The sequence below is a fragment of the Haemaphysalis longicornis genome, unplaced genomic scaffold (assembly GCF_048455015.1).
Source record: "Haemaphysalis longicornis isolate Haplotype H1 unplaced genomic scaffold, Haemaphysalis longicornis Haplotype H1 scaffold_7, whole genome shotgun sequence".
In the NCBI taxonomy this organism is placed as follows: domain Eukaryota; kingdom Metazoa; phylum Arthropoda; class Arachnida; order Ixodida; family Ixodidae; genus Haemaphysalis; species Haemaphysalis longicornis.
The window spans coordinates 85,480,060-85,498,405 of record NW_027526422.1 but is presented as its reverse complement, the minus strand read 5'-3'; the positions used below and the strand labels follow the sequence as shown (position 1 = coordinate 85,498,405).

At 47.2% G+C, this 18,346-nt stretch overlaps 1 protein-coding gene across 2 annotated transcripts; it reads right to left on the bottom strand.

Annotated features, from left to right (window-relative positions):
* LOC144146034 (uncharacterized) lies at positions 1 to 17,176 on the bottom strand. 2 transcript variants are annotated; one of them, XM_077677954.1, is made up of 4 exons: positions 16,581 to 17,176; positions 9,456 to 9,538; positions 5,542 to 5,631; positions 1 to 907 (listed from the first exon to the last, which is right to left on the bottom strand). In XM_077677954.1, exons 1-4 carry the CDS (start codon positions 16,627 to 16,629, stop codon positions 641 to 643), a joined length of 489 nt encoding a protein of 162 aa, XP_077534080.1. In that variant the 5' UTR covers positions 16,630 to 17,176; the 3' UTR covers positions 1 to 640. The 2 variants fall into 2 exon arrangements, with proteins under 2 accessions (XP_077534080.1, XP_077534081.1); XM_077677955.1 differs by having other exon boundaries at positions 9,456 to 9,535; positions 16,581 to 17,162.
* Between the last annotated feature and the right edge of the window lie 1,170 nt (positions 17,177 to 18,346).

Below are 18,346 nucleotides of genomic sequence, written 5' to 3'. Positions count from 1 at the left end.
TAGCAAAGTAACAGAAGCTTTAATAAAATCTTGTACGGCATCCTAGCTTCGTACCAAAGATGCGACACGGTGTCACTCGGCAAGCAACAGCTCTAATAACCAACTATGGTCCCTCTCGAAAAATGTCTCTGAACCCTAAGGAAGTGCTCAACATAACGTGCGGTAAACCACACCGGCATACCACCTTGTACCGCTTAGACTTATCGGAGCTTTCTATACGGCAAATATTGTCAGATTTGCGTTGCCTCCACCCTTCACTTATTTCTTGACAGTCAAAACTTTCACTTCTGTAGGATGCACGAAGTTCAAGGGGATGTATGCATGCGGCAGATGATGCGTCAGCTAATCGCGCTGTGTTATCGCGGGAATATAATTTTCAGAAACATCAATTCGGCGGCTCAATAGTTTTTATGCCCTGTTTTTTTTTCAGAAACAAACTCTCTCAACGAAACGCAAAAAAGGCGCTGAAGAAAATTCAAAGCAGGAAAGGTTTGACAAGCGCACAAATTACCAACACCAATCGATGACGTTAAAGTATCGACATTGTTAAGCGCGTAATTACATACATGATGTGTAAAAGCAATGTACCAAACTTTACTCGGCGTCTAGTACACTCCGAACGGGTATGTATTCGAGCAATTCACGTTGCGCTGGTGCGCTTCCGGCGAGCGACGGCCTCGCGGGGCTTGGCCCCCGGTGCGCCGGCGGCGGGATGGATGACCACTGCAGGGGCGGGGCGGGGCGTGGGGTGCGGAACGGGGACCGTCATGCTGTGGGTCAGCACGATCTCCTTTGTGTAGTGGGGGGCAGCCAGGGGTCGCATGGTCGGCGCAGCACCAGCCAATGGAGATGGGAAGATGCAGGTGCCATTGCGGCAGGTGCCGACCCCGCGGACACCGAAGGCGGGCTGCGCGGCACCAAGACAGCGGCATTTTTCTAAGCAGAAATCACTTCTTTCTTTCTTTAAAACGTTGCAGTTGGGGCTGCATCACCGAGACGTTTTGTTTTTAAATGCTTTCGAATTGACTAAGCATAGAAAAACAGGCAAAATTATCTTAGTTCACAAATCCAGGCACTTACGACGCGGTAAATTACTAACCAATGTTATCCAAAAATAACGTGACACACTTTTCACACAATTAAAATTTTTTTACAAGCTAACAGTTTGTTTTCCTAGTATACACCATGAAGTATTTTAATGCAAAATGGGGTTCTTTTTCGGCATCTACCTGCATGGGCAGCTACATAACAATCTCCTAGCTGTCTTTATGTTTATACACTTTGCTAGACCTGCCGATAAAGTGAATCACTCGTTAGTTCTCTAAGAAATGAGGGTTTTAAATGTCGACCCTCGTACATTACTTCATTCAGGATATATTGGCCTCTCGCGGTCAATTCGTGCACATCTATGATTAAAGCTTACCCTTATCTACAGTTGACTCGGATGTTCTACAGGGACTTGGGTCCCTGTATTCCCTATTTATCTAAATTATTCGTCTACTAATATCGCTTCTCAAGTTGCTGTTCGCTGGGGACTGTGTGATATTTTGATAATTGCTTAGATGGCACGCATGCCTTCAGACTGACTTGAATAACTTATCAGACCATTACTTGAAATGAAAAATGAAGGTTTCATTAACAAATGCAGAGAATGAATATCTAGCACGAAGATGATGTGCCCTGTTTTTACTGATTGCAATCGTGCCTTACAATTTCTAACGTCGTATCGATATTGGGATATTAATATCGCCAGTTACCTCACATGAAACGTGCACATGTAAAACATACAATTACGTAACGGCAATCGCAGTCTTGGGTGCACTGGGAAGTATATAAAACACCTAAGTAAGTGTATTCGGATCTTAGTCTTAATGTGACGCTCCTTACGTCTGACGTCATGAACGAATGTCTAATGACAAATATTAAAGCCGGTCCCCTCATTGAGAAAGCTTTCGCAAGTGCAGAGCAGTTATTCGCCATAATGGGCTGCAGTGCCGTTATCAGATCACTGCTGCCACCCAGTGCATTTCAAATTTCCCGCCTTCGCATTGCTAGCGCGCCCCCTTGCCTCAAACTGCGCCAGCAAGAGTTCTTCTCTTTTTGCGCTTGCTTTAATTTCGTATGCTGGAGCTGTTTTGCGTCATTTCTTACGCGCCATTTTTGTCTTGCGCGGCTTGTGCCTTTCCGCGACATTTAGAATGCGGAATTTTTTTCTTGCATGGCTGGAGCCTTTCTGCGTCATTTCCAACACACCGTTTTTTTAAATGCAGAGCATTTCAGTAACTCACGATGTCACCCGCGTTGACGTCCGTAGTCGTAGTCCGCACCCCTCCCCCTACACTATATGAAAAAAAAATACTATCCGGCGCCTGGTTTCGATCCCTCGACCCTGCGGGCGGAACGCAATGTACATGGTGCTCTACCCACTGCGCCACAAAGCCGACACAGAATGGGAGGCTACGAACGCGCCTTATATCCTTGACTCATTCAAACTACGTCAAGAAGCTGCTGATACAACGCATTCACTACCACCAACTCCCCAAACACTAAACGTTAACGCAATACACCCACCCCCTATGCGACGCATTTACTCGAGTCCCCCTCGCGGGGAGATGGGCCCATTTTTTTCTTGTACGGCCGCCTTTTCCGCTTACGTAAAAACCAACCTAACGAGCGTTCCTGACTAAATGAACGCGGGGGCTGCCGGTTATATACACAGATTTTGCCCGAAATGTACCTGCAGTATTCTTTGCGCTAAACAACGGGGAGATGTATGACAATTGGCGCCAGCGGTTCACGACGTTCGAACGGTTAGGACTATTTAAACCGCGTGGTTTTCGAAGCCTCAGCGTGACTCCCTGATGACGGTACAGGAGGCTCTACTTGGGTCCGTTATCTCGCTGCGTCGCCTGATTCCGGCAGTCGCATCGACCATTAGTGAGCTACGACGACAAGGCGAGCCCATAAAGTGCTCTGCACTTAAATGTAGTCACTGTGCTCATTGCACGCCAAGTTGCGAGAAACGGCTTACGTCGTAGGACCTCAAAGTGAAACGTTATGCGTGAGCTCCAACATAACGGAGAAACCTAACTGTAGCTGTTGGTATTCTGGCAAAGTGATCGTGCGTGGCCGCAGTGGGATATTTGACAACGCTTCCTAAGCAGAAATGCATACTATCCTCACACAATATTTGGTTCTTGGTGCAGCTAAACCGCCGGTCAATGTCTTTCAATTTTGTTTTCAGTGAGTTGGAACTGCAAAGACACCATATAATCTTCCTCGGCTTTAGCCGATAGCGCAAATTAGGCGGGTGGCATCTACTGTAACCAAAGTAACTCGGTCATTACATGCCCCTTTTTATGATGTCTTCGTTATTGTATAGCTAAGTTCACTGATGATTGCAATAAAATTGGCATTATTCTATTCTGATGAGCTGTTCTTTTTAAGTGGAACTAAATTTGACGTTCTATTCGCGGCTACTTAAACAGCCAGCCACGGGCGGAAATCGAACCTGCGACGTCATGTAGTACGGCAGCACAACAATGGGTGTGCTACATCGCCGATCTGGGTAACACGTTCCAGAGGTTTCTTAGCGAGATATGCGGCTGTTACTCTTGATAGCATTTTTAAGAGCCACTGTTCTGAAATAGTTATCGCAATAAGTTAGAGGAAAGGAACCGAAATCTGGAGTGAGCACTCACGGCCCGCCTCAATCTTTATTTCCATCAAACTTTGTCGGCGGTAAAGTTTGACAGTAGCTGGCTACATCCTGAACACCAAAATGCAGGAGCTCTCCCAAAAGGGTGCTTTCGTTGTCTATGCATAATTCTTTGTTGCCGGAGTGTACGTACAATCCACAAAGTCCACGGTAGCACATTATACAGGGATTGTTGTGGAAGGGTCCGATTGTTTTAACTTCAGTTGCCAAAGTGGGGCTGACAAGTCTAAGGATGTTCTCATGAGCCGCAGTTTGGTCTTTGATAGGGGCATTTGGAAGCACCTAGTGGGTTTCATAGCTACTGAGCAGAGCTGGCGTGAACGCATTAAGCTAGTACAGTGGTTCTCAAGCATGAGCCTGCAGGGGACCCCTTATGGGATTGCAAAAGTAATGTGGTGCCCCACGGCGAAGTATGCTGACTGGCGTCACAATGTCAAACAACTTACTTTTGCAGCTGAAGTCGCCCACGCGCCTATTTCAAGCCCGCCTTTTGTGCGTCTGGCTTTCTCGCACAATGTTATTGTTGCGCACAAAGCCGACTTTCAAGCAGCTGCTATGCGTGGAAGTCAAACGTACGTGTCACGCGGTAAAGCAACTTTTTTACGTTGGTGACAAGGTTTGGCAAGAAGGAAGTAAAACGGGAGTGCCGCAAAGGGCTCGCCTACCCCCTGAAGACCCCTTCGGGCCAACGTTTGAGAACCGCCCCTCCGGTATAATGGACGCTGTAGGAAAATATATGCAGTCTCCTGGACGCAGTGCGGAAGAGAGCATATCAGTTTCGCATTGGGCGGGTTTACGTTAGACCGGCATGGTTGTGGGCGCAGTGCAATCACACTTTCGTATCTTCAGTCTTCCATTCTGGAATGAATTTTCAAAAAGAAAACGGAGGCGCTGGCTGTACACTTTTTTTGGCGTAAAAATGTATGCGTGTCTGCGTACGCTTCAGAGCATTTCGGGAGAGGGGAATTAACGCGCGGACTCCGACATTAAACTTGGTCACTTCTTATCCACGGCGTCCTGGAGACACTTCAGGCTGCATCTCAAAGCGGGAGAGCAGGCCATCCCAATGCGCACTGCGGGACAGGACCAATGACGTAGCGCTGAAGGGCAATAGCATTCAAACACGTGATCCTCACTGGTGTTACAGGAGAAAGCTGAAAACACCGCCCTCTCTTGTCGTCGAGAGCAGTATCGCGAAACCGTACGCTTTTCTGACAGTTGTGCTTGCGACGGGGCGGGTTTACGCGGAAATCGTAGCGGGACAGGACCAATGACGTAGCGCTGAAGGGCAATAGCATTCAAACACGTGATCCTCACTGGTGTTACAGGAGAAAGCTGAAAACACCGCCCTCTCTTGTCGTCGAGAGCAGTATCGCGAAACCGTACGCTTTTCTGACAGTTGTGCTTGCGACGGGGCGGGTTTACGCGGAAATCGTAGCGCGAAAAACATGGCCGTGAAAAACGACGCATAATAGAGTGCCGTCGACATAGACATACCTCTGAAGACATTTACGTCACAACACCATCTAAATAAAAAAAAAGTTTTTTTCTTTTTTTTTCAGATTCGCGTAGGATTCATCGCGTGACTCCGCGCAGATGCAGCGGTAAATAATCCAGCTGTTCCGAGACAATGGAAGTGCATGTGCGGTCAGGAACCAACAGGAACAAGCCGTGAATCTGTTGGGAGATTTTGTGAAAATATATTTCTGCCCAGACAAAAGTTAGGAGCGGGCAACTTGTTCCGAGTCGGTGGGAGGCTCTGACGTGGACCCGCAGCAGCAGCAGCAGCAAGAGCGATGCAAGGTCGGCGAACGGGAGCTTACCGTACACAGAGTTCCGTCGGCGTGCTTCCTGACGGTGATCTTGGGCAGCACGAGTCGCTCGAAGCACACGTACTGGCACGGGTTCAAAAACTGCATTGACGTGCAGGGACAATAAAATGACGTCGTTGTTTTCGGCGCACGACAAAGGCCAACGCAATGAACTAATACTGGACAAGGAGAGACAAAGGCAAGAGACAGAGACACTATAACGTGTTCGCAGTCTGCGACAGTGTGTTATTTTTTTACCTGCAGGCACTGCGCCATAAAAGAAAGAACGTTGAAAAATAGACAAGCTGTTTACCATCCCGACACGATTCACTGTGGCACAATAAACAATGCATGGCAGAGTGAGACTCGAGACCGGGATGGCGAATCTAAATTTGAAAGTTTCTGAAAGGCGCACTGTCGGCTTTCGCGCACGGAACAGCGCCGAACGGGGTAACTGGAAAGCGAAATAAGTGTCCAGGGTTTTGATAAAACCTGATGCCTAGGACTCAAGCCTACTGAAATTGTGAAAAAGGGACAAGTTTTATGAATAGAAATGAGCTCATATTTAAAATAAAGTGGCATGCTGTTTAAAACAACACATTACATATCGCAGTGGCTCAGTGGCTAAGTCATTGTTCTGCAATGCCCAGCATACAGGACGGCGTTTCAATCCCGGCAACGGCAGCCGTTTTTCTGTCGAAGGCGAAAACCGGACACTCGTGTAGTCAGAATTTTACGCAGGTTAAAGATCCCCTTATGGTTTGAAGTAATTCATAGCGCCTCCGCTTCCAGATTCGGCATGCAACGCGCACCCAAGTGCGAAATAAAGCAAAAAGTTGGGCTACTTAAACCCAGAAATTTTGGTCTGTCTGTATGTCTGTCTGTCTGTCTGTCCGTCTGTCTGTCTGTGACTCGATTCAGCCACCCGGCCAAAGCAAAACAATGCCTGCGCAATAGTCTTATATAGTCACAGCTAAATCTACCCTTCCATGTCCGGTGTAATGTTCATAGTTATCAACATTGTTGAAAAAGAACAAGACATTACGCAAATATGAGACAACAAATCAATACAGAAGTGATATTTGCAGTGTTCCTTTATAAAAATTCAAACATGCTTGACTTTTGCGAAATAAATACTTCATCAACTGCAGAAAAAGAATTCACTCCGCCTTCGCCTGCTGTCGCCCGCGCCACTATAGCTTCTGGCGCCATTTTAAGAAATTAACCGGCAACAGTTACGCAAGGTTCCACTAGATAGTTTCCACGTTCTGCTTGCAACGCACGTGGAGGAGGGAAACGCGGTTCTATAAACGTTGAAGTAGGGTGCCTCGATCAACGCACGTCTTCGCCGTACGGCAGCGTTCGCATCGAGACACCCGGTTTGGAGCAGTGGAACGCGGGAAATTTAAAATGATTTAAGCAAACATTTGGCGTCTTTACCTTGGGAGGAGCGCGATGCAAGAGGAACAACATGAGAGGTGATCGGTAAAGCGAAGGGAGGCATTTACTTCGCAAAAGCCGATAAAGACTCGTCTTTTGACGGCATTTGCAACGAAAGGAGCAGATACGCGGCCAATTTTTTTTTTATATTACATAGCTCATCTAGAATGGACAAGATGCATAATTTCAACTTACTGCATAGTTGCGTTCAACATGTATAGTTGTTCCATAGTATACTATTTTCAGCAGGGCTGTATTTTTCTTCCTTCTTTTGGAAAAGCACACGCTTGTTGTGGAAGTGTATTCAAGCTTCCAATTGTAGAAGGATAACTAAGCAGAAGCCGCAGGCACCAACGCATAATAGTTGAAAAAGTGGTGGTTTCGACGTAAACGTATTTAGTGCCTAGTACCCTTAATGTATATATAGCTGTTCTAGTAATACCGCGTGTTTTATAACGTGTCAAGAGGGAACCTTGACTACTTTTGGTGTTTCACGGCTAACACTTTGACATGACTGCAATATTCTGAGCGCTTAGCAGAAAGCGCTTTGTTTAAAGGAAGCACAGGGGTGGCCTTCACATGCGCTGTGACTTAGTGTATAGGCACCTAAGGATTTCTCCCGGACTGTTTATGTCCATTAGTAAGCCTCCCTTCAGCGAGCTTTATAGCGGGGTGTAACGTCCCCGTGTAAAACACCATTAAAACTTTGAACAGGCACGTTTAACGCGGTTGAGGTAAAATGTCTCAATTTACTCGCAATGCACGCATTGCTGTTTACCTGACCTCAGTTCAAACCCCCAGGAAACTCATGAGGTTGACAATCACTTGACATTGTGATTGATTTTATAACCTCGAAATAAGCTGAAGCTGTCTCCACCTTGCGTTTATTTCATCCTTTCCGTCGCAACGAAAGTTTAGGCATGTTTAGGCTCCGCTTTACAGACAGCTCTTCTAGAACGATATGCTCGGGTGCACTCCGTATAACAATCAATCGATACGAAGCTAAAGCTGAAGGCGTACGCGCTGCGCCTGAGACCGAGTGGGGCTGTACCGAACTGAGGTGAACCTAAGCAACTTAATTTTTCCTCCGCCTGGCAAGACATCCACGCGTGGGGACCCAATGTTTCAGCCGCTCTAGCGGAGTTACCGCGCCATCTCACGGAACGCAATTTAAACAACCTCATTGCTCCGCTTCCATCCGATTCAGATTACTTTTTGCGAAGTTTTTCGCGGTCGTAAAAATAAATGCGCGAGAAGCGACAGGAAACTGCGAAATGCGAGCCGTAGTTACAACCTCACAGGTGCAGCACGTCTGCATATTCGTTTCGCGCAGGCGACGCCCGCCGTGAACATTGTTTTCGTTCAAAGAGGGGGAAAAAAAACACCATCCCTTCCTTGTGTTTGTGCGGCAAAACGGCCCTTAACATTTCTGCGCTTTGCCCCTACTACTGAGTGGTGAAAATGTACGGGTGCACGAAAGTGGTTCTCAACCATGCTGGGAATCGCTTCCGGACATGGGTAGCTCAGAGAGAAGTGTATTGATATGTGTCATGTTGTCGAACAATTTGTCCTTGGTCGGCCTTGGTCGGCCGTGCACTTGCATTTCGTGTGTCTTTTTTTTTTTTTTTTTTTCAGAGCTTCATTCAGCACTGTGCAAAAAGCCGACTATGAATTAGAGGCCATGTGGAGGAGTTCAACGCACGTACGAATTGACCATGCAGCAAAGCCACTGTTTTTGCATGGCGAGTGAGATTTGTAAACCACGGTAAAAAAAAAAAAAAAAAACAAGGATAGTGGAAAGAGAGCTTCCTAGAGAGCATCGCGGAGACCCCTTATGAACCCGAAATTTCCCTCTCTGTCCCCTAAGGCAACTCTGACCCCGCATATGAGAAACACTGGTCCATGGATCGAGCTCATTCACTCCTCCTTCTCCCGCTGTCTCTCATCTGCGACGTTTCGGGAAATGCACCACAAAAGAAAAAGAAGACTCACCCCGCCAATGGGTGGTTCCACCGGGAGTGGAGTCCCGGAACCACAGCGCTATCGCGAGCTACATTTCGGCGAGCTTGCCTTTTTGTAATTTGCCTTTTCTACACTTATCAAATGGCTTTTTTTTTATTTTACCGTGCAAGAAGCTGCCACGTATATGTGGTGGCAGAACATTTGCCTGCAGTGCTCACCATGGGCGTCGGCTGCATTTTGTCTTGAGGGGGGCAAATCCATTGTATTGAGGGGAAAGAGGGAGAGCGACGGGCGGGGAAATTTTTCTGGGACGGTTTGGAAGGGCGATTGGGGGGGGGGGGGGGGGGGGGCGGAGTGCCCCTTTTGCGCCCCCTTCCGACTCCCCTGGTGCTCGCAAAAGCATCGTGTGAAAACAATCATTCAGATTACAGAACCAAGCAGAAAAGAAGGGGACAAAGTTTATAGTAGCTGCAATAGCTTGCATATACAAACAATCATAGATTGTAGTGAGGACTACGTCTTACCAGAATACTCGGGAAGACGAGGGAACAATTCGGTGGAGCAGCAACCCGCTCGCACAGGTGCGCAGGTGCCGCAGTCACCACTGCTGGGGCAAAATGGTTAAAGGGGACATAAAAAGGAAATACAACTTTGTTCAGTTTGAAAGAACCATCCTTGGGCAACTCACTCAGGTCCGTGTAAACCATGAAAAAAAGAAACATTTTTCTAACCGAAAAATATGCAAGAAGTGTAGAAAACTTTCAAATTTCGCGCTAGAGTGACGTTTTATGGGCAGGAATGACGCAATACAGGCGAGCATTAAAAACACATTATGGGTGTGGGTTAATGATATGTTAGCATTCGAACGCTACAATTAAACGGAACTAGGGGCCCTATTACAATCCCCCTCAGTCATGTTTCTTGTTGGATGCTTAAGTCGGCAGCCGCCAATCGCACTAAGAAGATTCTTTGACGTCGTAGAGAAAAGTTGCCGAAAAGGACCCGGGGTGTCGCCACTGCTTCATATGTTTTCTTGGTTATCTCAATTACTGGTTTGAAGTTCGCGATAAGATTTGTATCATTGTTATCGGGGCAAAATATGTTTTGTCCTTTTAATGAACCAAACTTGTATTTCGTCATCATGGCCCCATTAAGAAGATCGGGAGTGGGAACAAAACCACAATGTCAGCAAGAGAACAAGCTGTGGGCGCTTAAAACGCTGGTTTAGGAACTTCTCACAGTATATACTTAGCGTGTGCGATAAGTGCGTGTCACGACTATAATCGTGCACCCACTGATGTCCACCGCAGTACGAAGTCCTTCTCTCCCTCAGACTCTCCGTCATATCTATAATGCGTTCTCTGATTTAAATATTCGCTCTTGAATTTTCTTGAGTGACCTCCGTGCCGAGTTTCTGCTGTCTTCCCCTGCTTCTCGCCCCATAACTTGCTAGCGGTAATCTTAGTCGGATATTCGATCTGCTATCAGTTCTCGCATTGACATTCCCTGCCCAACTCCGCTCAATCATCTTAATCTGAGCTAGGATTCCTTTCACACGAGTTAGTTCCTTAATCCACGACGTATGTGGACCCCCGTAAACTTTCTTCTACAGTAAAGAGTTCGAGATTTTCATTTTTGAAATGCTGCTGTTTTTGTCATACATGGATACCGTCGAGTGCTAAGATCAATATTTCACGCTGGCCTCTTGCCCAGCTTCGACTTGACGCTTACAAATAATGCGCTTTCATTCGAATCACTTCGAATGTTGCCGAGAACTTCCGCTCATGGGCTGCGGTGTATTTCTTCTCGCTTTCCCAAGAATGTAAAGCCCCCCCTCCCCACAGCTGTTCCACTCGTTAGCCCTTTTCTCGGCTCTAGTGCTACACTGAAACGAAGGAACGAAGAGAGGAGCAGTACGGCAAAGGTACCAGTAAGCTGTCCGGTTGGCTACTCACACAGGGGGGTGGGGAGGCGGGAATTGCGAGGGAAAGGAAGGACAGCGGTGCATAATGAAAGAGAGAAGATAAGCAGAAAATCAGAAAAAAAAAATGCGTGGGAATGGTAAGCACAGAGGCAGTACAAAGAACGTATGAAAAAAAAAGAAAATGCACAAAACTAAGTTGGTAAACTGACAAAACTGGCAAACGGAGGACGCTGCGCACTAGTAACGTCCCTACAACCGTTAAGATAGTACTTCAAAATGTGAAGTAAGGCTTTTGTGGCCTTTTGGGACTGCGACGGGCAACGCCTATGAGCCAAAATGTTTTGTGCTTTGAAGGGGTGGCCGTGGAGTTTGCGAACTGTGGTGGAGATGTGAACACTAAAAGATACCATAATGATCGTGGAGCGAAAGCAAATTGCGGCCTTACTCAGTGCCTTTAGTAAAACTCTTTTTGTTTCGTACGCGCTGAGGCAATGCGCTGGGTTTTCATTTTGTTTTTAAACGAACCACGGCAGGAGAAGCGTCCCAGGAGGCCATCGAGAATAGCGAGTTCGTCAAGCCTGCGTAGTTTGCGCAGAGAATCAGGCAAAGTAGAGAGGGTGGACGGTGACTAATGACGCGTTGGACACCAGCAGGCTCTATGCTTTATTTAACGAACATCGTGCTGCGTTGGAAAAGACACAAGGGGAGCCAGTCAATAGGGACAGCGCACAATAGCCAATGAGGGCCGCCGATTTACCGTAAACAATGGTAGCGAGCTTGCACACGGCTTCTGACGGCCCCGAGCTGATAAGGAAAACGCCGTACGGAATTCCAAGCGTGGGCCACGCTAGTGATGACGGGGCGCTCATCAATTATTCGCCGTCTAAGATAACAGTAGCTATCAGGGAGCATAACACCGACGGTAGGCGCGGAACCTGTCTAGTGCTTAGCGTTGGTCATTTCTGATAAATACAAACAGTTTAGCCTTCTTGTCCGGGCGGTGCTGCTTGTGCTGCCAGCAGACGAAAGCAGATAACACGACAGAATTTTTTTTTTTTTATGAGCATTGCTGGCTTCTCCACTTTAACCTTCACAGCTTGTGTAGCGCTGAATACAGCTTGCGAAACGTCATTGTTACAGTTCGTCTTCCGCTCATATGCATGCACTGTACCGACGTATATTCGTTGCTGTTCAAAACAACAATGCTAATTTCGAGTACAGAGAGTAGGCTGCAGATCAAACTTGCACAATTAAAAAAATAAGCGTGTGGTCGTTACTAATACCAGATTCCTTCAATGAAGGACTCTGCTAATACGTATACGTTTTTTTTTTCTATTTACGTGCTACAAAGAGAAATTTTTGCTATCCAGACATTTTTCTGTGTAGCACGTAAACAGAAAAAAAAGGTGACGTTTGAGGAGCCTGATGCTAGCAACATTTTATTGCCAGACGGACGCACAATTGAACGTTGTTCATTTGTACCAACCTTTTTTTTCACGAATTCCCTACAAACGCCAATGTTTCAAGCAAAAAGCAACCTCAATTCACAGAGTAGACTGAATCACAGTTCTAGTGGGGCGGGCCGTGATAAAGCTTAACCAGTTTCAGTTCCACGAAACCTTTCTGCGAGTTGTTTCCGCGCGTTCTTGCTGGCCCCCCTGAAATTCTGCGGATGTTGCCCCACTTGTCGCTACCTCAAACACTGTGTTGAAAATTATCATCGCCACGCTTCTCCGATGCATGAAGAGGACGAAGAATAAACCTAGACGTGACGGAGATGGTGAGGGATAGCTCGCGCTCAGAGCTCGCTCTCGGGGCTCGAGGCTGGCTCCTCGAGGAATCGAACGACGAAGACACCACTGGGTGCCACGAAAGTAAACCCTCTGCTTCTGCTTGGAGAGCTTCATTTTTCGACTCCCGCCACGCCTTGGCTCAACAACTACCTCATTGTGTCAACTTGGTTAACGCTGCTAGCCGGCCTGATATCTGGCAGGAAGAAAGCTTTTTATTGAAAAGTCAGGTAATTCTGGCGATGTTTGCAATTGCCTACATGCTTTTCTGCTAGGGATCGGAGATGTAGGGGAAAAGGCCCTGGAAAGAGGTGGGCAGGAATGAAAAAAAAAAATAACACTGGGGTCGCTTGACGTGCTTGACGGACGTCACGATTATGTCACAGAATTCGCAATTTTAAAAATGTGACCAATGTATTCCAAATAGGCACACAAACTTTCAAGAGCCTGACGCTGTTTTGAGGGAAACGTCCATGGTCCTGCATGGGATAGTATTCAGAGTTAGGGGCCCTTGTTCTAGGCGTTCAATATCTTTAAAAACAGAACGGGATCTTGGTGCCGAATAGGCCACACATTCTAATAAAATACGTTCAACCGTTCAATAGAAGAACGGTTGTCGCAGTACGGGTTGGTCGTCAGTCCGAGGCGAAAAAGGTAACTGTTGGTGTAAGCCGAATTCAGTCGTAGGAGATTGTATAATGTTTCTAGGCTACGAGGGAGCTGTCTTGGAAGTCTTGATTTCAACGCCGGGTCAATCGCGTGCAAAAAGACTTGGTTATTCGGTTGGTTACACCATAACGGGTTTCTTTAACTTACTGCAAAGCGATGCGTCATGGTAGAAGCTTGCGCTTTTGTAAAGAACACCTGACAGTATTTCCTGTGGTTAAGGCCCATACGGGACGCTTTATCGGCTTTTTGATTTCAAATAATACCACTATGGCCAGGTATCTATTGCCATTTTATACTGTGTCCAGCAATGCAAGCGAGACGGTGAAGGTAGGAGACATGGGAGGCTGCGGTATGGTGGGGGGAGAGACCTGCTCCTCCTTGACAATACTTGCAGAGCTGCCTCGGTGTATGTAGACTTGCTCCACTGATGGAGCTCGTGGAGTGGGATGTAAACAATTGCTTCTTTAAGGGCATAGAGCTCAGCCGCTGTAGAAAACGGTGGTTACTGAAGACGAAATGAAAACATTTCACCAGTAAGTGGCACGTACATTCAAAATGAAGAGCTTTGCGGGGATGACGATCCATCTGTAAATATTTGTGGTCTAGCCGAATGCACTTCATACACGCATTCCAGCACGATATGTAGTATTTGCGTCTGGGGCATTGTCTTTTCGGGGGTAATTACAGGGATGCGACACTGAATTTGTAAGGGAGTAATGTTCCAAGGAGGGAAGTGTGGTGGCATTTTTTATTTGGGCTGGCTTGGAATTAACAGTGGTATGCTAACAATTGCTTGGGCGAATCCAGAGATCGAGCAGCTTGAGGTTACCCGACTTAAAAAGTGGTTTCTTGAGTGAAGCCGGTGCCTCAGGTGCATGTGCCCGAAGAGTCTCCTGTTTCCTAATCACGTCAAAAGGCCAACAACGTTCTTCTGCAAGAGTTCCGATGCTCGAAGATCCCTTCGGAAGCCCAAGAGAGATGCGTAAGTTGTTGTTCCTTGCTGCCTCAAGACTCTTCTGGCTTGTTACTGATATTCTATTTAGTATAGGGAGGCTGTACCTCCGCACACCATCCACATAGCTGTTGTGCAGCATAACCATTGAATGGCAATCACTGCAACAGCGTCAACCAGCAAGACATTTTAAAACCTGAGTGGCCGAAGAAATGCGGGACCGTAACCGTTTAATCTCGGGTGACCAGGTCAAGTTGCGATCATTTAAAATTCCAAGAAATTTTTGAACTCGTGCATATGAGAGTGTGCGGCCGCTTAGAATCAGTGGATAACAATCCATGTTTTTTCGTGTGAAGCCCATGGCTACGCTTTTATTGGGGGACAGTTGAAGGCCTCGGGCTGCGAGGTAGCCGGAGATATTATGGAGGGCTTTCTGTAGGCGCTGCTGTGTAGATCGTCGAGAACGTGAGGCACACCAGATACAGGTGTCATCTGCATATGGCGTGATCTTCACTCCACGCGGCAGGATTCACTTGAGTGAAATGAGGGTCAAGTTGAATAGCAATTGACTTAGTACCGCATATTGTGGTACACCATTTTCTACAGCGTAGTAAAAAGGGGGGAATTTGCAGTAGACATCAAAAGCTGCGGTCCAGCGTATATCCTGCCCCCGAGACCATGGTATTCAAGAGCGGCAAGGATTGCTGCGTGGAGGACCGAGTCTAAGGCAGCTTTGATGTCCAGAAAAGTGGCAGTTGGTTTGCAGCCTTAATTGAGTGACTCTTCGATAGAAGACACTAGAGCGATGATGTTATCTATCGATAATCGGTTTTGACGGAAGCCATTCATTTCTTGGGGGAAAGTTTTCCTGGTCTCAAGAAACCGGATCATCCTTGAGTGTACCATATTTTCCATTAACTTTGCAACGCAATCGAGCAAAGCAGTAGGCCGGAAATATGCATAGCTTGTTGGCGCTGTCCCAGGTTTTAAAAGTGGTACTATTTTTTCAACCTTCCACTCCGGAGGCACTTTACCTCTTTGCCATATTGAATTATAAAATTCCAAGAGATGCAGCTGAGAAGGCCTTGACAAATGAGCTATGGCTTCATAGCTGACGCCATCATGGCCTGGTGTGGAGCGCTTGTTCACATCGAAGAGGGCCGAAAAAAGCTCTTCTAGTGAAAAAGGAAGGTCAAGGGCTGGTTCCGACACTCCAAATTCGTAGTGAAGGACACACGCACAAGTCGCAGTGAAGGTGTTGATGACGTTGAGAGAAGCCTGCAATATTTCACGGTGACGTTTTCCACGCCGCTCCCACGCCGTTCGAGTCCACTCTTTGCAAGCTTTTACCCACGGCCATAATTGCCTCTGTCGACTTCGTCGACACGTGGAAAATTAACAAAAAAGGCTGTCATCGCCACTAGCGTGCCCTTTCTCAAGGCAGGGGATGGACAAGGAAGCAGATGATCACAATTATCACTGTCGTTTTCGTGCGCAGCGTTTGGCGTGGCATGGTGACACAGATGGTTCGGTGACGTTCCAAAGACAATTCCACCTAAGTCAAAATCAGCCACAGCTTCACGGGTATCGGAAGATACCATCTATAATCCTCTGACAACATTCTGCCCTGAACGTTTGACACCATTACTTAGCGAAGATTGGTTCATGTTAATCTTCATCCTGAATTTGCTTTGAATTCTGATCTCTTAATTGTTTATCTCATTCGTATGCCTTGTTCCCATAAAAAACTGGAAATTTCAATCGCCTGTACTCATGCCCTGCCAAAATAAATTTGTTGCTTTTGATTTCAACAGCACTGTAACTCACTTGCTGTGCTTCCGTTCCCGCCCTCGAACTCTCCTACCTATAAGTTTTACCTCCGCCGCCTCTTGAGACAATTTACAAGCTTTATTTACGATTGTAAAAACTTCCATGTCCTTGCATATTGTACACGAATTATCAATCGTCGGTAGAGGTGGTTTAAGCATTAAGAATCATCTAGGTGAACGATGATCGACCATTGAACAAGGTCAAAAGTACCAACTAAGTCCTTCAAAGGGAAACTAGTGTGCCTACGCCCGCAGTACGGGTGGAGGTAGAGTACTGCCACAGCGTAAACCTGCTGAAACCGAAAGAAAAAAATGAAAAAAAAAAGAACGAACGTGAAGACTTAGAGACAATAAAGACAACGTACCGTACTACTGAAAAGTTTGAAAGTTCTCATTGCGTTTTTCGGATTAGTAGGTGTTTCCAGGAGGTGTAAGTCAAAATTTGGACCTTTAAAACAAACAAAAAGAGGACTAAGCGAACTCACCTACGGCGACGAATGCGATGAAACGCTGGCTTTTTCTTGATGCACACATTGCTTACAGTCTTTTAAGCGTTGAGTACCTAACCTTGTCAGTCCGGTATTCAATACGCGCTCCACGAACTCGGACGACCTGGAAGCTCCCTGGCGCTCACCCTTTATGCCGAAAGCGCTCTGTTCTTGTCGTTCTTAAGGGCTGGCCTATCAACGAGAGGAAAGAGCCTCACGCTCGCGTCAACGACGCAACGCATTACACCTGGTAAGCGCTGTATGCATGTACAGTACCGCCAGCCAGAAGAAGCTCGATGGCCGTCTTCCAACTTCTAGTCTCATCGTCGGGCGCCGCGTCGTATACGAACAGCAGAGGAGGAGAAAGAACCCCTTGAGGCCGGGCAGCACGGCGTTGATCTACAATCGATTCTTCCTGGGCCTTCTTCCATATGCCGCTAGTAGGGTACACACAAGCGACGTCGGGGCCTGGAAGAGAAAGTGCCGGTGCGTAGCACGTCTACTACGTTCCGCATGACCTTTCTTGCGTGCCGTGATGGACGTCGCGGATCTAGCGCCGACGCCCAGCATTGAATGGGCCCCCACCGTCCGTATAGCTGGCTGCGTGGCCTGATGTCAACGGCAATCTATGTCAGTGTGTGGACCTTTTCCTATAACGCACTCGTATGGTGCGAGCGAGACGTGTGACTCAGTGGTGTGCGCAAGTTGCTCTTCACTTTCGTTCTCGGCTGGCAACAGCGGCGACGAAACGAACGTGGGCGCCGGCAAGAGTGCCTGGGCAGGCAGGCTCCTTTCGCTAACGTGATTTCCGCTTCTGCCGTGGAAAGGAGCTAACGGGACACAACAGAGTCACGTGTTCGCAGCTCATCCGTTGGCTCCTGAGAGGCGTGTTGACGTACCGAAAGTGGGGTTCTTTTATTGCCTTTCTTATTGAGCACGCGCATTGTCTAGCTATTGCTTTTGTTTCTTGCATGTCTCCGGTTATCCCTTTCAGTCACCGTGTCTCCATATGGAGACGCGACTTTCTTCGTCGTTTTCCTCGTGAAAACGAAAATAATTCATGCTGCAGAGCCGTGCGGCTGATGTTCGAAACCTACGGGAAGTGAAAGGTAGCACCGTGTGATGTGTAATGGCGGAACCGCACTCATAAACATCGTTTCAAAATGGACGCCACCAAGTTTTGTGGGAGCTCCGGTGTGTTGCCGCCCTAAGTTCTCTTTTACTGCGGCGTAAATCATTCATAAAGGCTAAAAACACCTCTTTCACGTGCAGAAATTTCATGTGCACCTCCTTGTTTGTAACCTGCCTCAGGATATTTATTATTTTAATAGAGAAAAGCAGGATTGGTTGATTGTAGGGTTTAACGCGCCGACGCAACGCTGGCGATGAGGCGCGCCGTAGTGGAGGGCTCCGGATTAATTTTGACCACCTGGGGATCTTTAACGTGCGCCGAAATCTCGAACACACGGGCGTTTTTGCTTTTCGCCTCCATCAGAAAAGCGGCCGCCGCGGCCGGGAATCGAACCCGCGACCTCGTGCTCAGCAGCGAGAAAAGCAGGATTGAGTAATGATGTTGTCGCCAAGGGAAGTGTCGGTAAATATTACAAAGACCAAGAAGACAAAAAGTCGTTTTATTCTCAAGCGAGCATGCAGGTTGCCATCTTTCACTCGAGCTTACATGAAATCAGTAGCAATTTGCACGCTTGATGCAAAATCTGAACTGTTACACTTGTCGTCTTAATGAAAATGTCCTCGCTACATGT

Excerpts from the sequence above, each read along its gene's own strand:
- LOC144146034 (XM_077677954.1), bottom strand. The coding sequence starts at position 16,629 with ATGTGTGCATCAAGAAAAAGCCAGCGTTTCATCGCATTCGTCGCCGTA. Across the intron at positions 5,632-9,455 it reads TCGTCTTCCCGAGTATTCTG|TTTTTGAACCCGTGCCAGTA; the intron begins GTAAGACGTAGT and ends ACGTCAATGCAG. Across the intron at positions 908-5,541 it reads CCGACGGAACTCTGTGTACG|CCCGCCTTCGGTGTCCGCGG; the intron begins GTAAGCTCCCGT and ends GGTGCCGCGCAG.